The sequence below is a fragment of the Aquarana catesbeiana genome, linkage group LG08, assembly GCF_042186555.1.
Source record: "Aquarana catesbeiana isolate 2022-GZ linkage group LG08, ASM4218655v1, whole genome shotgun sequence".
Taxonomy (NCBI): domain Eukaryota; kingdom Metazoa; phylum Chordata; class Amphibia; order Anura; family Ranidae; genus Aquarana; species Aquarana catesbeiana.
In genome coordinates this window covers 9,393,860-9,420,540 of record NC_133331.1, presented here as the reverse complement: position 1 = coordinate 9,420,540, position 26,681 = coordinate 9,393,860, and the positions used below count along the sequence as shown (strand labels likewise).

The following is a 26,681-nucleotide window of genomic DNA, read 5'->3' as shown; positions in this document are numbered from 1 at the left end:
TATTGGTGGGACAGATGAGCAGGAGGAGGAGGTAGATTGGTGGGGCAGAAGAACAGATAGGTTCAGTGTTAGGACAGATGAGAAGATGGTTTAGTGGTGAGACAGAAGAAGAGCATGGGGGGTACGGCGGTGGAGCAGATGTGCAGGAACGTACAGTGGTGGGGCAGATGAGAAAGGGGAAACATTGGTGGGGCAGATGAGCAAGGGGAAATATTGGTGGGGCAGATGAGAAAGGGGAAACATTGGTGGGGCAGATGAGAAAGGGGAAACGTTGGTGGGGCAGATGAGAAAGGGGAAACGTTGGTGGGGCAGATGAGAAAGGGGAAACGTTGGTGGGGCAGATGAGAAAGGGGGAACGTTGGTGGGGCAGATGAGAAAGGGGGAACGTTGGTGGGGCAGATGAGAAAGGGGGAACGTTGGTGGGGCAGATGAGAAAAGGGGAACGTTGGTGGGGCAGATGAGAAAGGGGAAATATTGGTGGAGGGGGGTACAGTGGTGGGGCAGATGTACAGTGGTGGGGCAGATGTGCAGGGGGGGTACAATGGTGGGGCAGATGTGAAGGGGGGTACAGTGGTGGGGCAGTGATCTGAGGTGTGAAAAAAAAAATCCTTTTCATGATTGAGAGTGTGAAGTTGACATTTTTTTGTTATAAAATCGTCACGCTCAATATCTTTGAAAACATTTTTCAGCACACTGTGCTCAAAAGGTTGCCCACCCCTGATCTATATAGTCCACAACGGACCTTTCTCCAGCCAAACTGTGAAGGAGAGCCTAGAAAATACCTGAAGGGAGCCGAGTGCTCCACCTACTGGCTGAAAAGGGGAACACAAAACAATCACATCCACCTGCAAGAAATCTGTTATTCAAAAATGTTTAATAAAATCCATACAAACATACAACGCATGCACTTCATTAGTTTTGGTTTAAATTTTATTCCACCGTTCATAAATACTCAACACTTAATTTGCTTATCAATTTTCCCCCCTGGGGACTCAATGCACTTAGAAGGTGAGGCTGATATCTTGGAGATGGCGTTGGCCGGGAATCAAACCCGGGTCATCTGCTTAGAAAGCAGCTATGCTCACCACTGCACCACCAACGCAGAAGTAGCATGTCTTTTATAGTGGGGGAGGAAACCGGAGTCCCCGGAGGAAACCCACGCAAGCACAGGGAGAACATGCAAACTCCATGCAGATAGTGTCCTGGTCAGGATTTGAACCAAGGACCCCAGTGCTGCAAGGCTAACCACTAAACCTCTGTGCTGCCCATATACGGCCTCTGTTCTATAAGGCCCGCCCCCGCTGAGCAGGGTAAGAGAGAGAGATGGAGGGAGAGAGAAGGAAAGAGAAAAAAAGAGAAGGAAGGATGAAGGGGAAAAAAGAAAGGAATAAACAAAGAAAAAAAAGGGATGGAGGGAGAGAGGGGAGGGAAATAAAAAAAAAGGAAGAAAGAAAACAAGAAGAAAAGAAAGAAAGAGGGATGGAGGGAGAGAGGGAGGTAAGTAAGAAAGAAAAAGACACACACACACACAGCCCTGATGATATGTATGCCATCCGGCATATGAGGCCACCTACTGACCCTTTGTCATCATTATCCTAATCATCCTGTGCCTGGCATCCCACCACCCTACCTCCTGTCATCTTCATCCCCCTGTACCCCTCTGCCAGCTTCCTACCACCCCGCCCCGTTATCTTAATCCCCCCTGTACTCCTCTGCCAGCTTCCTACCACCCACCCCTGTCATCTTCATCCCCCTGTACCCCTCTGTCAGCTTCCTACCACCCACCCCTGTCATCTTCATCCCCCTGTACCCCTCTGCCAGCTTCCTACCACCCCACCCCTGTCATTTTCATCCCCCCGCACCCCTCTGCCAGCTTCCTACCACCCCACCCCTGTCATCTTCATCCCCTGTACTCCTCTGCGAGCTTCCTACCACCCCACCCCTGTCATCTTCATCCCCTGTACTCCTCTGCGAGCTTCCTACCACCCCACCCCTGTCATCTTCATCCCCCCTGTACTCCTCTGCCAGCTTCCTACCACCCCATCCCTGTCATCTTCATCCCCCCTGTACCCCTCTGCCAGCTTCCTACCACCCCACCCCTGTCATCTTCATCCCCCCTGTACCCCTCTGCCAGCTTCCTACCACCCCGCCCCTGTCATCTTCATCCCCCTATACCACTCTGCCAGCTTCCTACCACCTCACCCCTGTCATCTTCATCCCCATGTTCTGCCAATGATGTGCAAAGATGGAGTGGGGGGGAGGAGAGGGAGAGAGAAGGAAAGAGAAATAAAGAAAAAAAAAAAAAGAGAAAGAAGGGTGGAGGGAGAAAGGGAGGGAAATAAAGAAAGAAAAAAAGAAGGAAAGAAATAAAGAGGAGGTGAGGGAGAGAGAAAGAAAGAGAAAGAAAAAAAAGAAAGAGATGGAAGGAGAGAGAAGGAAAGAAAAAGAAAGAAAGAAAGAGACATTGCACTACAATAACACACTATAATAACACTGCAATACAATAACACACTATAATAACACTGCAATACAATAACACACTATAATAACACTGCAATACAATAACACACTATAATAACACTGCAATACAATAACACACTATAATAACACTGCACTATTTATAATATAATAACTAAATAAATGCGCCCGCGCAGCTTAACATACAACTTCGGCAATGCCGAGATACCTGAACTCCCACGCCTGCGCGGGAGTGATGTCATGTTGGCCCGGCCAGTTAAATCGGCCGGGGATTGGTACCTGGAAGCCTCCTGGCAAAAGCTGGCAGTGGCTCCAGGACACCATAGCGCTGGAGCGCTATGAGAAGTAAAGATCCGGTTTAAGACTCCTGGCCGTCCTCCTTGGTCGCCCTGCGCTCCTTCACTAGCTGGAATAATTCCCGTAGGTGAAGACGGGTTTGATTACTACGAGTTTCGACGCTGGGATCAACAGCCAGTGTTGTCCTTTGTTGACTAATGCTGGAATCCAATTGTGCATTGATGTCATCAGTCGCTGGTGTTATAAGGAAACTCGGTAATGAGAGGTTACCACCATTCTGTGGGATGATGTTGTTTTGATCCCTAGGAGGCGTGATGCTGGGAACGCAAATGTCAGTCTTGTCCAAAGCTCTGTTCACATTTTTCCTACGACGTACGACGCTGGGATGGACAATAAATGTACTCCATCGTGGCCTAAGGCCGGAACCCACTGCTGGGGTCATGTATTTGGTTGGAAGGATCTCATCACTCCATGGCCTAGTGTTACTCCTGGTAGGTGTGATGCTGGAAATGGGAAAGGCAGTCTCCTCCATAGCGCTCTCTGCATTTTTGCTTGTTGGTGGAATGTGGACATCACTCGGTGGGATGAAGTCACTCTTTTGTGGCAAGATATTCCTGTGCCTGATCACCATTTTTTTTTTGAGCTTCTTTATTCGCTTGTCACATGGGGGATAGTCAGCGGTGATCGACGCGTGGGGGAGTTACAAGCTTCTCCCCCCCCACGGCTTTCAGCTGCTTTAGTGAAATCTATACAGAGGTGATCGGTGCTTGTAACTCCCCCACGTGCGTGACTGTCCCCGCATCCTCCATGCCCCCTCGGTTCTGTTGTCCCTCTCCCTTCTGCTGTCCCCCTCCCTTCTGCTGTCCCCCTCCCTTCTGCTGTCCCCCTCCATTCTGCTGTCCCTCTCCCTTCTGCTGTCCCCCTCCCTTCTGCTGTCCCTCTCCCTTCTGCTGTCCCTCTCCCTTCTGCTGTCCCTCTCCCTCTGCTGTCCCTCTCCCTTCTGCTGTCCCCCTCCGTTCTGCTGTCCCTCCCCGTTCTGCCGTCCCTCCCCGTTCTGCCGTCATGTACTGTAACTATGAGACTGTATTTACTTTTGTTGATGTTTATGGTTGACTCCTCCTGAAGAAGCAGCCAAAGTCACGAGAACATGCAGAGGACTACGTCAGGACAGACATCTCGTTTACTCACAATACCTGTGAGGGTCACCTGATCTTTGGGAACCATTGATATCGATTTTGCAACAACTGTTTTATGTTCCGCCGTACAAAATGTTTTTAATTCTGTTTACTTTCTTAATAAATTGACATTTTTATAATTACTTTGGCCTAATTCTCAGGTATGGAGATAGTCCTCAACTTTCACAGTGCCGCGGGGACACCCCCCCTTTCCAATATCCTAATACAAAGGATGAGGGTACCGGCCCCTATCCCTAGACGTAACGAATGGAGGCGATATTCTATATTGATGTACGCTGAATAAAGGTCCATGTAGTGCTGTACACAACAATGAAAGGGAAATGATCCCTAAACACAGAGATATAAACAAATAACACACAGAGCTTTTTAAAAATAGTTTAATTTAAATATTATAAGTACACTGAGGAGTGAGGAAACCTGATTACTCCAAGCCAAAAAATAATTAGGAATCCCCCCCCCCCCCCACTGTTGGCTACACCCCCCAGACTGACCACCCACAAAACAAAATACTGACACCTCAGACTGACCCCCCCCACCACTAATACACGTCACCCCCAAAATAAAGACAATGACAGCGGCTTGCTTTTCCACCTCTATGGCAGTTGGTGGCTTAAAATTGTGTCCTTCCCCAATAATAATGCCGGCCGTGAAAATAGGAATCCCCCCCTCTAATAATGCAGGCAGCCCGTGCCAACCATTGTGTGTCCTTATGACATCCAGACTGTCCCCCCCATGTGACATCCAGACTGTCCCCCCCCATGTGACATCCAGACTGCCCCCCCCATGTGACATCCAGACTGTCCCCCCCATGTGACATCCAGACTGCCCCCCCATGTGACATCCAGACTGCCCCCCCCATGTGACATCCAGACTGTCCCCCCCCATGTGACATCCAGACTGCCCCCCCATGTGACATCCAGACTGCCCCCCCCCATGTGACATCCAGACTGCCCCCCCCCATGTGACATCCAGACTGTCCCCCCCCATGTGACATCCAGACTGCCCCCCCCATGTGACATCCAGACTGCCCCCCCCCATGTGACATCCAGACTGCCCCCCCCATGTGACATCCAGACTGCCCCCCCCCATGTGACATCCAGACTGTCCCCCCCCATGTGACATCCAGACTGCCCCCCCCATGTGACATCCAGACTGCCCCCCCCATGTGACATCCAGACTGCCCCCCCCCATGTGACATCCAGACTGCCCCCCCCCCCATGTGACATCCAGACTGCCCCCCCCATGTGACATCCAGACTGCCCCCCCCCCCCATGTGACATCCAGACTGCCCCCCCCATGTGACATCCAGACTGTCCCCCCCCATGTGACATCCAGACTGTCCCCCCCCATGTGACATCCAGACTGCCCCCCCATGTGACTTCCAGACTGCCCCCCCCCATGTGACATCCAGACTGCCCCCCCATGTGACATCCAGACTGTCCCCCCCCATGTGACATCCAGACTGCCCCCCCCCATGTGACATCCAGACTGCCCCCCCCCATGTGACATCCAGACTGTCCCCCCCATGTGACATCCAGACTGCCCCCCCCATGTGACTTCCAGACTGCCCCCCCCCATGTGACATCCAGACTGCCCCCCCCCCATGTGACATCCAGACTGTCCCCCCCCATGTGACATCCAGACTGCCCCCCCATGTGACATCCAGACTGCCCCCCCCCATGTGACATCCACACTTCCCCCCCCATGTGACATCCAGACTGCCCCCCCCCCATGTGACATCCAGACTGTCCCCCCCCATGTGACATCCAGACTGTCCCCCCCCATGTGACATCCAGACTGTCCCCCCCATGTGACATCCAGACTGTCCCCCCCCATGTGACATCCAGACTGTCCCCCCCATGTGACATCCAGACTGTCCCCCCCCATGTGACATCCAGACTGCCCCCCCCCCATGTGACATCCAGACTGTCCCCCCCCATGTGACATCCAGACTGTCCCCCCCCATGTGACATCCAGACTGTCCCCCCCATGTGACATCCAGACTGCCCCCCCATGTGACATCCAGACTGCCCCCCCCATGTGACATCCAGACTGCCCCCCCATGTGACATCCAGACTGCCCCCCCCATGTGACATCCAGACTGCCCCCCCATGTGACATCCAGACTGTCCCCCCCCATGTGACATCCAGACTGCCCCCCCATGTGACATCCAGACTGTCCCCCCCATGTGACATCCAGACTGTCCCCCCCATGTGACATCCAGACTGCCCCCCCCATGTGACATCCAGACTGCCCCCCCATGTGACATCCAGACTGCCCCCCCCATGTGACATCCAGACTGCCCCCCCCATGTGACATCCAGACTGCCCCCCCATGTGACATCCAGACTGCCCCCCCCATGTGACATCCAGACTGCCCCCCCCATGTGACATCCAGACTGCCCCCCCCATGTGACTTCCAGACTGCCCCCCCCATGTGACATCCAGACTGCCCCCCCCATGTGACATCCAGACTGTCCCCCCCATGTGACATCCAGACTGTCCCCCCCCATGTGACATCCAGACTGTCCCCCCCCCATGTGACATCCAGACTGTCCCCCCCCATGTGACATCCAGACTGTCCCCCCCCATGTGACATCCAGACTGTCCCCCCCCATGTGACATCCAGACTGCCCCCCCATGTGACATCCAGACTGCCCCCCCATGTGACATCCAGACTGTCCCCCCCATGTGACATCCAGACTGCCCCCCCCATGTGACATCCAGACTGCCCCCCCATGTGACATCCAGACTGCCCCCCCCATGTGACATCCAGACTGTCCCCCCCCCATGTGACATCCAGACTGCCCCCCCCATGTGACATCCAGACTGCCCCCCCCATGTGACTTCCAGACTGCCCCCCCCCATGTGACATCCAGACTGCCCCCCCCATGTGACATCCAGACTGTCCCCCCCCATGTGACATCCAGACTGTCCCCCCCCATGTGACATCCAGACTGTCCCCCCCCCATGTGACATCCAGACTGTCCCCCCCCATGTGACATCCAGACTGTCCCCCCCATGTGACATCCAGACTGTCCCCCCCCATGTGACATCCAGACTGCCCCCCCCATGTGACATCCAGACTGCCCCCCCCCATGTGACATCCAGACTGTCCCCCCCATGTGACATCCAGACTGTCCCCCCCCCATGTGACATCCAGACTGCCCCCCCCATGTGACATCCAGACTGCCCCCCCCCCATGTGACATCCAGACTGCCCCCCCCCCATGTGACATCCAGACTGCCCCCCCCCATGTGACATCCAGACTGTCCCCCCCCATGTGACATCCAGACTGTCCCCCCATGTGACATCCAGACTGTCCCCCCCCATGTGACATCCAGACTGTCCCCCCCCCATGTGACATCCAGACTGCCCCCCCCCATGTGACATCCAGACTGCCCCCCCCCATGTGACATCCAGACTGCCCCCCCCCCATGTGACATCCAGACTGTCCCCCCCCCATGTGACATCCAGACTGCCCCCCCCATGTGACATCCAGACTGCCCCCCCCATGTGACATCCAGACTGCCCCCCCCATGTGACATCCAGACTGTCCCCCCCCCCATGTGACATCCAGACTGCCCCCCCCATGTGACATCCAGACTGCCCCCCCCATGTGACATCCAGACTGCCCCCCCCCATGTGACATCCAGACTGCCCCCCCCCCCATGTGACATCCAGACTGCCCCCCCCCATGTGACATCCAGACTGTCCCCCCCATGTGACATCCAGACTGTCCCCCCCATGTGACATTCAGCCTGTGTCCCCTCGTCGTGTCCCCCGCTGTGTTTTGTCTTCATGATGCGGAATGTGAGGAGTTCAGAGAACTCAGCTGTGTTGTTCGTTACCAGTAGCTCTGCGCTCGGTTTCTCTTGTCTGAAATCGGCACATGCGCAGTAGCTGCAAGTGATACCTGATTTCATGGGATACCAAGTTTACTGCTACACCGGTGTTCCGTCAGATTACGCGACCTGTTGGATTCCTTAACGGAAGTGACGTTCCGTCACGGCCATGTTGGTACTCCCCGCACTCAGGCGCTTCCTTAGCAACCAATGATGAGCGACGCTGGTTGGATCACGTAACGTCTTGCTGCCCATTCAGAGAGCAGCGTGCCGTCGGTCACGTGGTAGCGATGGCTCCGGTGAGGTGGTGTGTGCCCGGTGAGTGGTGGAAATGGCTGGGGGAGGGGGAAGGGGAGATCACGGAGGCACCGGGAAAGTGGAAAGTGATAGGCCCAGAAAAATGGCGCTCACTCTGGCTGTTGGAGATGGCAGTCCAGGGTCGGGGTCTTGTAGAGAGTCCGGGGTTGGGGTCCCGTAGGGAGGTTGGGGTCCCGTAGGCAGTCCAGGGTCGGGGTCCCGTAGGGAGGTTGGGGTCCCGTAGGCAGTCCGGGGTCCCGTAGGCAGTCCGGGGTCGGGGTCCCGTAGGGAGGTCGGGGTCCCGTAGGCAGTCCGGAGTCGGGGTCTTGTAGGGAGGTCGGGGTCCCGTAGGGAGGTCGGGGTCCCGTAGGCAGTCCGGAGTCGGGGTCCCGTAGGCAGTCCGGGGTCGGGGTCCCGTAGGCAGTCCGGGGTCCCGTAGGGAGGTTGGGGTCCCGTAGGGAGGTTGGGGTCGGGGTCCCGTAGGGAGTCCGGGGTCGGGGTCCCGTAGGCAGTCCGGGGTCGGGGTCCCGTAGGGAGGTTGGGGTCCCGTAGGGAGGTTGGGGTCGGGGTCCCGTAGGGAGTCCGGGGTCGGGGTCCCGTAGGCAGTCCGGGGTCGGGGTCCCGTAGGGAGGTTGGGGTCCCGTAGGGAGGTTGGGGTCCCGTAGGCAGTCCGGAGTCGGGGTCCCGTAGGCAGTCCGGGGTCGGGGTCCCGTAGGCAGTCCGGGGTCGGGGTCCCGTAGGGAGGTTGGGGTCCCGTAGGGAGGTTGGGGTCCCGTAGGCAGTCCAGGGTCGGGGTCCCGTAGGGAGTCCGGGGTCGGGGTCCCGTAGGCAGGTTGGGGTCCCGTAGGGAGGTTGGGGTCCCGTAGGGAGGTCGGGGTCCCGTAGGCAGTCCGGGGTCGGGGTCCCGTAGGCAGTCCGGGGTCGGGGTCCCGTAGGCAGTCCGGGGTCGGGGTCCCGTAGGCAGTCCGGGGTCCCGTAGGCAGTCCGGGGTCGGGGTCCCGTAGGCAGTCCGGGGTCAGGGTCTTGTAGGGAGGTTGGGGTCCTGTAGGGAGGTCAGGGTCCCGTAGTCAGTCCGGGGTCGGGGTCCCGTAGTCAGTCCGGGGTCGGGGTCCCGTAGGCAGTCCGGGGTCGGGGTCCCGTAGGCAGTCCGGGGTCGGGGTCCCGTAGGCAGTCCGGGGTCCCGTAGGCAGTCCGGGGTCCCGTAGGCAGTCCGGGGTCCCGTAGGCAGTCCGGGGTTGGGGTCCCGTAGGGAGGTTGGGGTCCCGTAGGGAGGTTGGGGTCCCGTAGGGAGGTCGAGGTCCCGTAGGGGGGTCGGGGTCCCGTAGGCAGTCCGGGGTCGGGGTCCCGTAGGCAGTCCGGGGTCGGGGTCCCGGTCCCGTAGGCAGTCCGGGGTCGGGGTCCCGTAGGCAGGTCGGGGTCCCGTAGGGAGCTCGGGGTCCCGTAGGGAGCTCGGGGTCCCGTAGGGAGGTCGGGGTCCCGTAGGGGGGTCGGGGTCCCGTAGGGGGGTCGGGGTCGGGGTCCCGTAGGCGGGTCGGGGTCCCGTAGGCAGTCCGGGGTCGGGGTCCCGTAGGCAGTCCGGGGTCGGGGTCCCGTAGGCAGTCCGGGGTCGGGGTCTTGTAGGGAGTTTTGTAGGGCGGAGCCCCCTTATACATTGTGTGTCTTCTCTCTGTAGGGGAGTGGCTATGTGGGCGGAGCCCCCTTATGCAGTGTGTCTTCTCTCTGTAGGGGAGTGGCTGTGTGGGCGGAGCCCCCTTATGCAGTGTGTGTCTTCTCTCTGTAGGGGAGTGGCTGTGTGGGCGGAGCCCCCTTATACAGTGTGTGTCTTCTCTCTGTAGGGGAGTGGCTGTGTGGGCGGAGCCCCCTTATACAATGTGTTTCTTCTCTCTGTAGGGGAGTGGCTGTGTGGGCGGAGCCCCCTTATGCAGCGTGTTTCTTCTCTCTGTAGGGGAGTGGCTGTGTGGGCGGAGCCCCCTTATGCAGTGTGTCTTCTCTCTGTAGGGGAGTGGCTGTGTGGGCGGAGCCCCCTTATGCAGTGTGTGTCTTCTCTCTGTAGGGGAGTGGCTGTGTGGGCGGAGCCCCCTTATACAGTGTGTGTCTTCTCTCTGTAGGGGAGTGGCTGTGTGGGCGGAGCCCCCTTATGCAGTGTGTCTTCTCTCTGTAGGGGAGTGGCTGCGTGGGCGGAGCCCCCTTATACAGTGTCTTTCTTCTCTCTGTAGGGGAGCGGCTGTGCAGTCTGGAGGATTGTACTCCGGGACACGGGACCTACTGCAAACACGGCTACATCTTCGCCTCGCTCGCTGGTTACGTGGTTAAGTCATGTGACAATGATACGGTAAGTATGCAACCGATCAACTGGGGGAAAATGTGACATCTTCTTCTCTTACTGAGATTTGCACACAATTGCTCTGCTTTAACCCTTTCGCTGCCAGAGCTGTACGTCAGACCCGACAGTGGGGGAGGGAGGTGGTTTTACACAAATTCCTGGTGGAACCTAAGGGTTTGATCCTCTGCCTTGTGTAAAAAGGCTGTTTGATCCTGTCTTCTCTGATCCTCCCTTTCTTCCATTGTCCCTAATCCTTCTGACCTGGAAGCTGATTGGCTACCATGTGCAGCTGCACCGGATTTTGCCCTCTCCAGCTTCAGTAAATCCGCCCCATTGGTTCAGTATTCAGACCTTTTTGTTTCAGCTTTTTAAATGCTCTCTGTATTCTTCCTCTGCAGTCGGTGTTATCTGTGGTGAGGGACACAGATTCCCTTCTTCTACCAGATGTGGGCGTCATTGTGACATGCAAGGTAAGGAGTATACCAGCAGAGGCTCTACCATAACGGGCACCACACAGCACTTATGTAAACGTTGGGTGCAAAGCTGTCCATGTGGAGTCCCTGCAGTGGTGCACATTGTGCCCATTACTAGTGAAAGTCAAAGCACCGACAATCGCACACAATACAGTGCAGATATCTATAGAGGAGCACCGACAATCGCACACAATACAGTGCAGATATCTATAGAGGAGCACCGACAATCGCACACAATACAGTGCAGATATCTATAGAGGAGCACCGACAATCGCACACAATACAGTGCAGATATCTATAGAGGAGCACCGACAATCGCACACAATACAGTGCAGATATCTATAGAGGAGCACCGACAATCGCACACAATACAGTGCAGATATCTATAGAGGAGCACCGACAATCGCACACAATACAGTGCAGATATCTATAGAGCGGCACCGACAATCGCACACAATACAGTGCAGATATCTATAGAGGAGCACCGACAATCGCACACAATACAGTGCAGATATCTATAGAGGGGAATTGAGCAGTGGGCTGTCCGTGTGTAAAAGAAAACCCTAAAAAAAAACACGATGTAATTTGTAAATGTGTGGGACCTACAGTGTATTACCAAAAGTATTGGGACGCCTTTACACCAGGGTGGATTTTGATTTAAATCAACTCGATTTTAAATTATCATTTCTAACCACTTCAGCCCCGGAAGATTTGGCTGCTCAATGACCGGGGCCATTTTTTGCCATACATCACTTCGTCGCTTTAACTGACAATTGCGCGGACGTGCGACACTGTACATGAACGAGATTGAAGTCCCCCCCCACAAATAGAGCTTTCTTTTGGTGGTATTTGATCGCCTCTGCAGGTTTTTATTTTTCGCGCTATAAACAAAAGAAGAGCGAAAAAAAACACACAATATCTTTTACTTTTTGCTATAATAAATATCCCACAATTAAAAAAACAAAACATTTTTTTCCTCAGTTTAGGCCAATATGTTTTCTTCTACATATTTTTGGTAAAACAAAAATTACAATAAGCGTATATTGATTGGTATGCGCAAAAGTTATAGGGGCTAGATTTATGGCAATTTTTTTTTTTTTTACTAGTAATGGCGACGATCTGCGATTTTTTTATTGGGACTGTGATATTGCGGCGGACAAATTGGACACTTGACACATTTTTGGGGACCGTTGTCATTTATACAGCCATCAGTGCTATAAAAATGCACTGATTACTGTATAAATGTCACTGGCAGGGAAGGGGTTAGCCACTAGGGGGCGATCAAGGGGTTAACTGTGTTCCCTGACTGTGTGTTCTAACTGTAGGGGGGGGGGACTGTCTAGGAGGAGAGAGAAATCTGTGTTCGTACTTTAGTATGAACACACGATCTGTCTCTACTCCCCTGAACGATCCGGGGTCTGTGTGTTTACACACACACACATATATCCCGATTCTCGCTGTCATGAGCGTTCGTGGGGGACCAGTGGTCATCGCGTCCCCCCCCGGGCACTCACATTGGCTCCGGGCACACGCGCGTGCCGCTGTGGCCAAAAGGCGAAGCGTCGTAAGGTAACGTCGCTTTGCCCAACCGCGCCGCTCTGCCGGAGTAAAACTGCGACGGCTGGTCGGCGAGCAGTTAAAGAGCAACTGTCATCTCTGACCCGCTGCTCCTCCTGTGACCCGCTGTTGGCTCCTCCTCCTCTGACCCGCTGTTGGCTCACCGACAGTCCCATTCACTTTAATGGGACGGCTGGTGATGCGGCGGTGACACAACAAGGGGAGGGGCGTGGCGGCAGCAGCAGGTGATTGGACGCCCTCTAACAGGCGCTGTAATGATAGATCTGAAATGACAGGTGCTCTTTAATTGTGAGGACTCATTCTTGCTGGTGGTTGGAATCTTTAATATTCGCAAACAAAATGAAGGTTTCCTATTTAGAATAATAAGCTGTCAGGTTAGTAAAACAGCGATAATCAGATCTGATTTTATTATAAGTCTGGCTTCACACCGAGGCGGTTTTCTGGCATTTTAGCGCTAAAAAAAATCTCTAAAAAAAAAAAAAACGCCTCCCATTAATTTCAATGTGACTTTTCACACTGGGGGGGGGGTGCGCTTGTGGGACGTTCTGAAAAGTCCGGCAAGCTGCATCTTTTAGGGCGATTTGGGAAGCGCTGTATTTAGCGCTCCCAGGACTTCCTGCCCTATTGAAATGAATGGGCGGAGCTTCCAAAGCGCCCAGAACGCGATTTTGAAAGCGCCTCAACATGAGTGCTTTTAACCCTTTCTTCTAAAACGAGCGGCGCTAATGCTCGGCGGGCCCCAGGGTGAAAGTAGCCTAATGGGTTAATCGCACGTAGTTGAACTACTCAAATTCTTAAAACCATAACTTTGCCAGTGCATGTTATTTCCGCTTGCGGAGCTTGGATTTATTGAATGAGTTTACCAAAAATCTAAATATTGTAGAATATGCAGCCTCATGCTACATACACTATATTACCAAAAGTATTGGGACACCTGCCTTTTAGTTAATATTTTTTTTTTTTCATGTAATAGTTTATTTAAATGATGCACAAATGCAATGCAGGTAACCTCATGGACGGCCTTCCCAGAAGAGTTTAAGCTGTTATAGCCGCAAAGGGTTTTCCAACTCAATATTGAACCCTCCGGACTAAGACTGGGATGCTATTAAAGTTCATGTGCGTGTAAAGACAGGCGTCCCAATACTTTTGGTAGTCTAGTGTAACTAAGCTCCATTTCAAGCTGAATAAACTAAATTATCAATGTATCCTAAATAGAAAAAAAACTCTCTCTAGATCAGTGGTTCTCAACCTGGGGGTCGGGACCCCCTCGGGGGTCGAATGACAATTTGCCAGGGGTCACTAAATCCTGGGCTGTTCCTGAAGCCTGCACCGTTCTCCCAGCCTTTTCGCAGCCGCCCATTCATTTCACGGCATGGGTGGGGGGGCAGAGACTAGAGGTCAGCTGACTGGTGAGGAATGTGAAGTGGGAGGGGCTGGAGGAGACCCTATCTCCTGATTTTAGCATAGGTGTCACTGCTGCGAGACATCACAAAGTGGGAGACACAGTGAGTAACACTACCTGTGATTATAGTTGCGAATAAAAGTCCGCACCAAGTTGGCTCATCAGAACTCCCCCCAGCACTGCCACTCATCCCAACTCCCCGCCAACACTGCCGCTCATCTCATTCCCCCCCATCCCCCCCCACCAAAGAGTAAGAGAAGGAATAAAAATAAAGAATACATGGAAGGGGGAGGAACAAAGAAAAAGGGAGAGAAAGAATAATGCCCCGTACACACGGTCGGATTTTCCGACGGAAAATGTGCGATCGGAGCGTGTTGTCGGAAATTCCGACCGTGTGTGGGCTCCATCTGACTTTTTCCATCGGATTTTCCGACACACAAAAGTTTGAGAGCAGGCTATAAAATTTTCCGACAATAAATCCGTTGTCGGAAATTCCGATCGTGTGTACACAAATCCGACGCACAAAGTGCCACGCATGCTCAGAATAAATAAAGAGATGAAAGCTATTGGCCACTGCCCCGTTTATAGTCCCGACGTACGTGTTTTACGTCACCGCGTTCAGAACGATCGGATTTTCCGACAACTTTGTGTGACCCGTGTGTATGCAAGACAAGTTTGAGCCAACATCCGTCGGAAAAAATCCTAGGATATTGTTGTCGGAATATCCGAACAAAGTCCGACCGTGTGTACGGGGCATGAGAGAGAGAACAAGAAAAAGACGGCTAGAGAGAGGGATGGGGGGGGGGGGATTTACGATAGAGATAAAAGGCAAAGAAAGGAGAACAAAGAGAGTGGTACATCCTAAAATGTACCATAAGGGGTTTTAATACTATACAAGTGGAAGGGACTCGTGGACGCTAAATGTCCGTGGGTTAGGGGTGCAAATTACTTGCCTTGCCTTGGGTGCTGACAACCCACGCTACATAGTAGGTGAGGTTGAAAAAAGACACAAGTCCATCAAGTCCAACCTATCTGTGTGATTATGTGCTACGAAAATTATTTTTCTGTTAGGGGTCCCCACAACTTGGGAAATGTTATCAAGGGGTCACAGCACTGGAAGGGTTGAGAATCACTGCTCTAGATAGATTTTTACTCCAAAAGCTGTCTGTTTATTAAAATAAATTTGATAAAGATCCAAAAAATCCGATATTTCAAAAAATAAAACTTTTATATCCACCTTGCTTTACAGGCACATGAACTTTGATGGCATCGCCATTCAAGGGGGTTATAAAGGGGGGTCTGTGGCAGTCGGTGAATTCCCCAGGTTGTTTTTTATGATTCCTCTGAAGTGTTTTCTCTTTCTCCCAGGTGATGAGCATACACCAAAGATTTGCTAAAGTTCAGATCATGTTTATTGGCAACAGAGCTCTGAAAAACACATTTAGAGGTACAATCAGGTGAGATACAGTCCTTCCTTTTTTTTTGTTTTTTTTGTTTTTTGTTTTTTGTTTTGTGTTTTTTTTTTTTTTTTATTATTAACAGGTTCAATACAGGGCATTTTCACCCCCCTCCTTCCCAGGCCAATTTTTAGTTTTCAGCGCTGTCGCACTTTAAACGACAATTGCGCGGTCGTGCGACGTTGTACCCAAAAAAAATTGACGTCTTTTTTTCCCCCACATATAGAGCTTTCTTTTGGTGGTATTTTATCGCCTCTGCAGTTTTTATTTTTTGCGCTATAAACAAAAGAAGAGCGACAATTTTGAAAAAAACACAATATTTTTTACTTTTTGCTATAATAAATATCCCAATTTTTTTTTAAAAAAAAAAACAAAATTTTTCCTCAGTTTCGGCCGATACGTATTCTTCTACATATTTTTGGTTAAAAAAAATCGCAATAAGCGTATATTGATTGGTTTGCGCAAAAGTTATAGCGTCTACAAAATACGGGATAGATTTATGGCATTTTTAAAAAAAAAAAAAAAATTTTTAGCGGCAATCGCGACTGCGACATTATGGTGGACACTTTTGACACATTTTTGGGACCATTCACATTTATACAGCGATCAATGCTATAAAATTGCATTGATTACTGTGTAAATGTGACAGGCAGTGAAGGGGTTAACCACTAGGGGGCGGGGAGGGGTTAATATGTTTCCTAGGGAATGATTCTAACTGTAGGGGGCGGGGACGCACAAGGGGAGGAGACCGATCAGTGTTCCTCCGTTCTGGGAACACAGATCGCTCTCCTCTCACCTGACAGGCTGTGGATCTGTGTGTTTACACACACAGATCCACGGTCCGGCCCGGTTAACGGGCAATCGCGTGTGCCCGGCGGACATCGCGGCCGCCGGGCACACGCACCGGGTCCCGAGCAATGAGGCGGGCGCGCGCGCGCCCCCTAGACGGCCGGGAATCCCAGGACGTCATATGACGTCCACCCAGGATGGGAGATCCCATCCCAGGACGTCATATGTCTATGGCTGGGTAGGGAAGTGGTTAAACCAAACAACTGTCCCCTTGAAGGCAAGCGGTGTGCTTTGCATGAATTCTTGCAAACTACATTGCAGATCCCTCACTCTAATCACATGAGGAGTCCTGAACTTGTAAGCGGGAAGGTGTTTTTTCTCATCGTATTCTGCATGCGTGGGCGTGAAATTTTACTTCTTACATAGTTACATAGTAGCTGAGGTTGAAAAAAGACACAAGTCCATCAAGTCCAACCCATGTGTGTGATTATATGTCAGTATTACATTATATATCCCTGTATGTTGCGGTCATTCAGGTGATTATCTAATAGTTTCTTGAAGCTATCAATGCTCCCCGCTGAGACCACCGCCTGTGGAAGGGAATTCCACATCCTTGCCGCTCTTACAGTAAAGAACCCTCTACGTAGTTTAAGGTTAAACCTCTTTTCTTCTAATTGTAATGAGTGGCCGCGAGTCTTGTTAAACTCTCTAAAAAAAAGTTTTCTCCCTATTGTGGGGTCACCAGTACAGTATTTGTATATTGAAATCATATCCCCTCTCAAGCGTCTCTTCTCCAGAGTAAGAATAAGTTCAGTGCTCGCAACCTTTCCTCATAACTAAGATCCTCCAGACCCTTTATTAGCTTTGTTGCCCTTCTGAAAGAGAAAAATGCACTGTCAGAAAATAGTTCTAGTTTCATTTTTAACCACTTGCTTACCGGGCACTTAAACCCCCCCCCTCTCCTGTCCAGATCAATGTTCAGCTTTTAGCGCTCTCACCCTTTGAACGACAATTGCGCGGTCATGCTACACTGTACCCTAATGAAATTTTTAAAAAAAATTTCCCCACAAATAGAGCTTTGATTTGGTGGTATTTGATCACCTCTGGGGTTTTTATTTTTTGTTAAATTGAAAGAAGATCGGAAAAAAAAATAAAAAGCAAAACTGTTTTATATTTTGTTATTAAATTTTGCAAAGCGGTAACTTTTCTCCTTCATTGATGTACGCTGATGAGGCGGCACTGATAGCTGGCAGGGATGGGCACTGATGGGTGGCAGTGATGGGCACTGATTGGCACCACTGGTGGACATTGATGGGTGGCACTGGTGGGCACTGATTCGTGGCACTGGCAGGCGGCACTGGTGGGCACAGATGAGATGGCTGTGCATCTTCCTCACCGATGTCTTTTGCACAGAAGCTGCTGATTGGCTGTTTTTTTCTCATGCTGTCAGCGTGAGGAGAAAAAAAAGATTACCGATCTTCTGTTTACATCACGTGATCAGTTGTCATTGGCTGACAGCTGATCACATGGTAAGGGGCCGGGATTGGCCCCTCACTCGGATCTGTGATCACCCGATTCTCATTGACTCGGTGATCACAGTGCGCGCCCTGCAGGGGGGACGCGTGGGGAGCGTGCAAAGTAGGTCCGCGATGTAGCCGTCATTCGCCTATAGCGCGGGTCTGAAGGGGTTAAGCTCTGTGCGGACTTTTGGGGAAAGAAATGAGCCGTTTCCTGTGAGCAGGAGGAGACTGGATATCTAGGAAATCTGACAACTATTACACCAGTGCACGTCGTATACAACAAATTCCTTTATTGTACACCTCAGGACATGTTATAAGAGGGATGTGCTGCCACCTTCAGGTGGTTGGGCACCGGCAAGAAAAGACAGGAAGGCTTTAGTTGTTTTGCTGGTGTCCTAGGTCAGGGGTCTCCAAACTGCACCCCTTGGCTTGCCTTTATCTGGCCCTTGGGGCACTATTCCATCCACTGACACCAATGATGGGGCACTATTCCATCCACTGACACCAATGATGGGGCACTAATCCTCCCACTGACACCAATGATGGGGCACTAATCCTCCCACTGACACCAATGATGGGGCACTATTCCTCCCACTGACACCAATGATGGGGCACTATTCCTCCCACTGACACCAATGATGGGACACTATTCCTCCCACTGACACCAATGATGGGGCACTATTCCTCCCACTGACACCAATGATGGGGAACTATTCCTTCCACTAACATTTAAAAGGGCACAATTCCTTCCATTGACACCAGTGATGGGACGCTATTCCTTGACATCTATGATATGGTATTTTTTTACTCCCAATGACTCTAGTTCGGTCCCCTAAAATCTGAAGGACAGTAAGCTGGCCTTTTGTTTAGAAAGTCTTGAGACCCCCCCGTTCTAGGTGATGGTTCTGTCTGTGCGGTCTTTGCACACAAATGAATAGCTACCTTCTCAGTGGTTCCATTTGGGATTAGGAGGTTTTTTTTTTTTTCTGGATCCATTACCTATGGCTTTTTAGAGGAATAGTACCCGGACCCTGCATGGCATGTAATGTTGCCAGTCAGCACTGGACCATGCACAGTAATATATTGCCTAGCAGAGGGGTCTGGTGCTATACAGATCTAAGGCGGTGATCTTCAGCTGGGGAGTCAAGTCCCTGAAGGACCTTGGTGGCAGAGCCTGACTTGATGAGTGAAGATTGACCCCCCCCCCTGGCATGATCCTTCAGCACGGTGCCCTGGGTTAGTCATTGCTGGTACCGTATACTAGCTACACAACTCCCTTCTTCAGGTAGGGAGGAACCTGGATGCACCCCCCCGTGTAATATATATCCAAAGGGTGTCAGTGTGTTCCATGTGGCTTTGTTGTCCTCCCACCTGTTTTGGTTTCTCCGCCACATCCGGGGGACTTGCCTTTTAGTTCCTTTGTGACATGGGAGGAATTCTCGTCTATCGCTGAGGTACAGAAGCAGCTTTCCGGAATACCTCCTACTGGTTTGAACCAACTTGGTCACAAGTGAAAACATTCCCTCTTCTCCTCCATAATCCTTATTACCAGTGGAGGAACCAGTGGAGGACGAGGTAGAGGAAGTTGAGAATGCTCTGGTTGAGGGGGGGGGGGGGGGGTGCAGCAGAATCCTCATCCTGAAGAGGGGGTCAGGGTTCATCTCAGAGACATAAGGCCTTTGTGAGCTTTCTTGTAGAAATTGCCCGGACTAATGTTATGGTCTCCCGAGTCTTCTACTCCACAAAGGTGACAGGATTTGGACCATGGCATCTGCAGCAGCATCCCTAATCCTTCCCTGTACATCCTCATTTAAAGACGCAAAGGTAAAGGCGCAGCTGAAGTAAAACTGTATGACCTTTTAATAGAACAATGTATAAAAAGCACTTTCAAGCTTGCGCAACCATGGACGCGGCAAGCGCTCCGAAAAACGCGTTGCGTCATCTCTGGTGACTTCACACGCCACTGCGGTCCACGTGCGTTCCCAGCCCTTCTTCCTGTTCCAGCCTATACACCAAGCTGATCGGTGCCCGCAGGAGACCAGGCTAACCTAACCAATAGCCGCAACCCAGCAAATGCAGGGACTCGCCCCACAGGACTTTCTGATGTGCCTCGCTTCAATTTACCCAGATGTTAGAGCTTTTATACATTGTTTTATTAAATGTCATACAGTTTTTATTTATTTTTTTTTGTTTTTGTGTTTTTTTGTTTTGTTTTTTTCTTCAGCGGCGCCTCTACTTTTTGTCTTTTACATGTTCCTGGAGTTTGCTTCTGCTTGCCCTAAGTTACAAACTGTTCATCATCATCACTGGATCCCCCATCTGTTGCCTATTTTAGAGACTTATTCCCTCCTATTTTACACCATCCACAGGCCTTTTATAGACCACTGGCCTCTGGATTGATGATCCCTTTTCTCCCCACCCCCCTTTTTATATTGATTGCGTCAGTACCATCCCATTGTACATCCTCGTTTAACCCTGTTAGTACCGGGCACTTTCACTCCCTTCCTGCCCAGGCCAATTTTCAGCTTTCAGCGCTCTGTCACACTTTGACAACTACGCGGTCATTCAACATTCTACCCATATGGCAATCAATCGCTTTCTTTGGGTGGTATTTAAAGGGGTTGTAAAGGTAAAAAATTTTTCACCTTAATGCATTCTATACATTAAGGTGAAAAAACTACTAACCATACCGCCGTCCCCAGCCCCCCCGTTTTACTTACCTGACCCCTCGAAATTCGGCTGCTCGTTCACGTCCTCGATTCCGCTGCTCAGCCTGGCCGCTGATTGGCTACAGTGGATGGATTGGAAGCAGCGCAGCCATTGGCTCGCGCTGCTGTCAATCACATCCAATGACGCGGCGCGCTGGGGGGTGGGGCCGAGTGATACAGCGAGCGGCTATAGCCGCCGGCTGTATCACGGGAGCGCGCCCGCAATAACTAACCACCATGCGAAGGAGCTCGCATTAAGGTGGTTAATTATTGCGGGGAGGAGCTGAGACAGCCACCGAGGGACCCCAGAAGAGCAGGTTCGGGGCCACTCTGTGCAGAACGAACTGCACAGTGAAGGTAAGTATAACATGTTTGTTATTTTTAAAAAATAAAAAAAATACCTTTTACAACCCCTTTAAAGTGTATGTAAAGGCAGAAGGTGCATTCTATACATTTTAAGATAAAAAGCCTTCTGTGTGCAGCAGCCGCCCCCAATCCTCACCTGGGCCCACCTCTCCATCCATCGATGTACTCGAGTGCCTCGGCCATCTGGGACTCTCCTTCCTTATTGGCTGAGACACAACAGCAGCGCCATTGGCTCCCGCTGCTGTCAATCAAAGTCAGTTAGCCAATAAGGAGAGAGGGGGCGCGGGACCGAACCGCGGCTCTGTGTCTAAATGGATACATGAAGCATCGGCTTGGGTCCCCCCCCCATAGCTTGCTGTGGGGGCACTCAACAGGAGGGAGGGGGCCAACTGCTCTAGCCAGGCACCCAAGAAGAGGATGATCTTCAAATCCACTGCACAGAGAAGGGAAGTATGACATGTTTGTTCTTTTTAAAGAAAAAAAAGACTAGACTTTACAATCGTTTTAATCGCCACCGGGTTTGTTTGTTTATTTTTTTGCTAAATAAAGGAAAAAGGACCAATATTTTTTTTTTTTTTTAATAAAATTCTGCAAATAAATAATCTTTCTTCATAACGTTAAGCCAAAATATATTCTGCTACATTTCTTGAGGCCCAAAAATACCAAAACACTACAAATACCCCCCCCCCCCCCAATGACCCCTTTTTGGAAAGTAGGCAGTTCAAGGTATTTATTAAGAGGCATGGCGAGTGTTTTTATCATTTTTTGGAAAACCAAAGAATTTTATAAAATATATAATTTTTTTTCACTGGTGACCGTATGTAAAACATTTTTTATTACCCCCCCCCCCCCCCCCCCTTTTTTTTTTTTTTTTGTTTTTTTTTTTTTTTTTGTGTGGTACTATGACCAGAGCAATACAGTGTTGCTATAGTATCTCTGTACTACTTTAGATCAGGATTTTCTTAATCATTTAATTTGTATAATAAAATTTCAAAACCCTGACATATTTTTTTTTTTCTTCTATTTTGTAGAAGGGAAGACATCCGAGCAACAGAAAAAGACAAGGTAACAGCTGTCTGTACTTCTCAAAGCATTGTATTCATTATTTATTACACGTGTTTATATGGCGCCAGCAATGTACTCAGCACTTTACATAGAATGTACATTCATATCAGACCTTGCCCTCAAGTAGTGTGTTACGTGCAGAGTTCAGGAGTGTGCTGTGTACAGAGTGCAGAGTTCAGGAGTGTGCTGTGTACAGAGTGCAGAGTTCAGGAGTGTGCTGTGTACAGAGTGCAGTGTTGAGGAGTGTGCCATGTACAGAGTGCAGTGTTGAGGAGTGTGCCATGTACAGAGTGCAGGATTTAGGGGTGTGCTATGCACAGCGTGAAGGGTTCAGCTCTCTTTCACAGGCTGTCCACATCTCGCTTCCACCCCACCTAGGCTTTGAACCCTGCACCACTGTCCGCCCCCTTCCCCCTCCCCTCCACCCGAAAGTGTAGGCGCCTCTCTCTCACTTGCAGTGAGATCATTGGTCAGAATCTGTCCCTGCCTTGAGTATATACACACACACACACACACACACACACACACACACACACATACATACATACATACATACATACATACATACATACATGGCTTGCGGACTGAATCTGGACGCTGGCCCATTTCATGTGGTCTTCGCACACAAGGTGTGTGTTTTTTGTTTTTTTCTTCAGCCATAACATGGTGGAAAACCATCCATTTCACCACTTCCGGCTCTCACCCCCTGCTCCCCGCTCACCATTGTCACTTCTGTATTTTACAAGGACCGCTTTCCTCTCGGCGGCTTGCGGCTCTCACATATACCGGTCTACCTTGCATGTACTCAAGGCAGGGACAGATTCTGACCAATGATCTCACTGCAAGTGAGAGAGAGGCGTCTACACTTTCGGGTGGAGGGGAGGGGGAGGGGGGCGGACAGTGGTGCAGGGTTCAAAGCCTAGGTGGGGTGGAAGCGAGATGTGGACAGCCTGTGAAAGAGAGCTGAACCCTTCACGCTGTGCATAGCACACCCCTAAATCCTGCACTCTGTACATGGCACACTCCTCAACACTGCACTCTGTACACAGCACACTCCTGAACTCTGCACTCTGTACACAGCACACTCCTGAACTCTGCACGTAACACACTACTTCAAGAGGAAGTAAAACCCTGATGGGTTTTACTTCCTCTTTGTTTCCCTGCAAAGGTAAAGCATAATGGGCTACTGTTCATCGCATAGTAGCCCATTATGTGTCACTTACCTGACACAGGAGCCTGCGATGTCACCGCTGTCCCCTCTTCCACGAAGCGTCCATCTTCCGGGTATCGCGGCTCCGGCGCTGTAATTGGCCGGAGCCGCGATGACGAGCCACCACTAACGCGCACGATCACCGTTATAAACGCCACGCTCAGTGCGCCTGCACACCGTTATTTACGGCGCATGCGCTGTAGACATCGGTGCCTGTCTTTTGCAAATATCTCCTAAGTTTTAGGAGATATTTCTTGCACCTACGGGTAAGCCTTAATCTAGGCTTACCTGTAGGTAAAAGTGGTCTGTAAGGGTTTACAACCACTTTAACCCTTTACTCGCTATGCTGCATACACCTGCAGTCTGTACTTGGCACACCCCTGAACTCTGGACGTAGCGCACCTTAACCCTTTACTCTCTATGCTGCATACACCTGCACTCAGTACATGGCACACTCCTCAACTCTGGACGTAGCGCACCCCTGAACTCTGCACGCTGGACTCCGCAGACCCCTGAGTACTTCTATGTATCTGAGTAGATGCATCATCTTACAGATATAACCGGCCCCATTTGAGGGCAGCCATAATGCTGATGTGTCCCGCGATGAAATTGAGTTTGACACCCCTGATTTAGACAGAAATTATTTAACCTCTTAGCAAGTCTTTGGATCATGAGAGGAAACCAGAGTACCTGGAGGAAACCCTTGAAAACACAGCGAGAATATGCAAACTCCATGCAGATAGTGTATGTAGGGCAGCACAGTGGTGTGGTGGTTACTGACAATGTGACCTCGGAGTTACTTTTACCTCGACCCCCTGAACTGTCACTTAATCATGACCTCTGACTCCCACATAAAACGGGGCCTTAGACTTTGAATCATGTTTTTTTTTTTTGCGCACTGTTCAATAATAACTTTTTCATTGTTTCCTTAGGTTGAAGTTTACAAGTGTTTTCGGCCAGGAGATATCGTCATTGGAAAAGTTGTATCCTTTTTATTGATAGAAGTGATATAAATAGAGAACCCGTTTCCATGTAGCAACACGACTGCAATCACTAAGCCGCACTGTACGCTTTGATAGTTACTATTTTATAGGGCCGAAATCCCCTTTTTTAAAGTGTCATTTAAAGCTTCATATTTTAATTTTTTTTTTTAAATAACATGGGGACACCCCTGCAGACTCGCTTGGCACAGCATTTGATTGACCGCAACGGGAGCAAATGGCTCCCGCTGCTATCAATCTGCCCAATGAGGAGTGAGACAGTGGTGAGAGCTGCTGCTCTTGTGCACATCACTGGATTGGATCGGGCTCAGGTAAGAATAAAGGGGGGGGGGGGCATTCTGCAGCACAAAATGTTTTTCACCGAAATGCATGGGATGCATTAAGGTGAAAAACCTTAGTGTTCCTAAACCCACAACAGAAAAATCAGTCTGTATATGCAGTACAGCATGCTTGTTATACTCACTGGAACCTGAGGGGTTGATCCTTCCTTCTCCGGTCCTCCCCTTCCACTGCCCCCAATCCATCTCCTGATAGAACAGAGCCTTGGGGGCACTCTGCACATGCTCAGTTTGGTGTGTATAGTTTTGTTTTTTTTTTTTTTTTTTTTTTTCTTCCTGGGAGGGTGCATGTGGTCAGCATAAGGCCAATTGGCACTGTCCAGACAGAGGGTCAGGGGTCATGCAGCCTCATAGGACAGAGTAGAATGAAAACTCCTCCTACAAGCTTTAACCAGACACTGATAGAAGTCACAAGACTGCTATATACTGCTGATGAGAAAAGGTAATTAGCAGTTTATATTTACTGTGGGAGACCCAGATATAGTGACTGCAGGGAGAGCTTAACACTTTAAGGCTTTAGAACCACTTTAAACAGTAATTTCAGGCATATATACTGTGCACTATAATGCACTTTTACCTTTTTGCAGGTAAAAAAAAAAAGTGCATTTATGATCATGAGATAGATAGATAGATAGATTTTATATATATAATGCTGCAGAAGGGTCATGCACGTTTTTGTTCATCTGCTGCCATCCTATCTATAATGAATGGGCGGCCTTAATGCACACATTGGATAACTTTACTCTAGAAGGGCGGCACATGCTGCAGCTGCCATGTTTTGCGGCAAAAGCGACACCCCCTTGTTGTGCATTTAGCAGGCGGTGACCCATTTATACCGGGTGCAATGCACATGATGGTTGCATAGTAGTGTGGCAATTAGAGGTTTAAACAGGAGGGTGAGGGGGCCACATATTTCCTCTCCACTGCCTGTCCAACACCCTCTACATGGATCACTTTTCGGAGGTGTGACAGTCCTCCAAGGACATGCATTGCAATATATGGCAGACAAGAATACCGCAGGGACAGCCTTTCCATTGGATGGAATGGAGATTGTGATGACTTGCTTATTTATCTTCAGAAGGAAAATGCTCCTTGATGTCCTCTCTAGATATCTCTGGGAGATTCTCAGTCCAATTACCTTCTCAGTACAGCAGAAAACCAGCTGGGTGTAGTAGTCGCACATAGTGAAGCAGGTATTATGGTGTTGTGTGATCTGTATTACCGGTGGAGTCCTCTGCCAGGCGGGTGGCTCCAATAGAATGCATGTATGCTGTAAATGTTTCTCTGCATACATCATAAGATCCACGACTTGTCTCTGAACACGAGATATGGGCAGGTTTTTGTTTTCTGCCGCTAATCACCACTCCAGAACACCAGGATGTACCCGGACACGTTGGGTATCATTTAGCTGCCATACACCTCTGATAGTGGCATTCTTTGCACCTATGTGTGTGAGGGACGACCGTCACTGAATGGACTGTTCATAAAGTTAGTTTCATTCATTCGATCGTCTCTTCAATGGACAGCCGTACAGAGACTCTCCCTGTATTCAGATCCTTCTACTGTGCTGCCAACTGGCAATAGTGGTGAGAGAAAACAATGTAATGCTAATAACCACTTGCCGACCACAATAAAAAATTTTTTTTTAATATATATATCTATAGATATATAGATATATATATATATATATAGAGAGAGAGAGAGAGAGAGATATTGTGTATGTATATAATTCACAAAAGTAAGTACACCCCTCACATTTTTGTAGATATTTTCTTCTATCTGTGACAACACTGAAGAAATGACACTTGTCTACAATGTAAAGTAGTGAGTGTACAGCTTGTATAACAGTGTAAATTTGCTGTCCCCTCAAAATAACTCAACACACAGCCATTAATGTCTAAACCGCTGGCAACAAAAGTCAGTACACCCCTAAGTGAAAATTTTCCAGCACTGCCTTAACCATTTCTTCAGTGTTGTCACATAAAAAGATAGAAGAAAATATTTTAGGGCTGTTACTGATTAAAATTTTCATGTTTTGATCGATTTTTTTTTTTTTTTAAATTGATTGATTGATTAATTTCGATTAATTATAACTCACATATACAGATCCAACTACTTTTAGCTGATCTCCTTGCATTGCAACTCTGCATTAGTCAGTGGTATATGTGGTATACACTATATACAATCACCAGACACTAGTTAGTTTCCACAATCCAGGACTTAACCTCACAGTTCACACAAATTCGTTTTAAATTCAAACTGTAGCAAGCGCCGCCGTCATGGCAACAGCAGAAGCCGATCCACATGGCAAAAATATCACAGCTTATCAGCCTCTAAGG

General features: G+C 50.0%; 1 protein-coding gene and 1 non-coding gene across 3 annotated transcripts in view; one reads left to right on the top strand and one right to left on the bottom strand.

Moving 5' to 3' along the window:
• Positions 1–1,030: 1,030 nt before the first annotated feature.
• On the bottom strand, positions 1,031–1,102 carry TRNAR-UCU (transfer RNA arginine (anticodon UCU)). The gene has a single exon. It is a non-coding gene; the product is annotated as a tRNA-Arg (tRNA).
• Positions 1,103–7,980: 6,878 nt separating this feature from the next.
• EXOSC1 (exosome component 1) overlaps positions 7,981–26,681 on the top strand; it is a 28,424-nt gene continuing 9,723 nt past the window's right edge. For both annotated transcript variants that reach the window (XM_073595484.1, XM_073595483.1), the window contains exons 1-7: positions 7,981–8,133; positions 10,329–10,444; positions 10,834–10,905; positions 15,257–15,345; positions 21,760–21,793; positions 23,936–23,986; positions 25,451–25,535. In XM_073595484.1, coding sequence (XP_073451585.1) covers positions 8,106–8,133; positions 10,329–10,444; positions 10,834–10,905; positions 15,257–15,345; positions 21,760–21,793; positions 23,936–23,986; positions 25,451–25,535 — 475 coding nt within the window. In that variant the 5' untranslated portion in view covers positions 7,981–8,105. The remainder of the gene's footprint in view (positions 8,134–10,328; positions 10,445–10,833; positions 10,906–15,256; positions 15,346–21,759; positions 21,794–23,935; positions 23,987–25,450; positions 25,536–26,681) is intronic.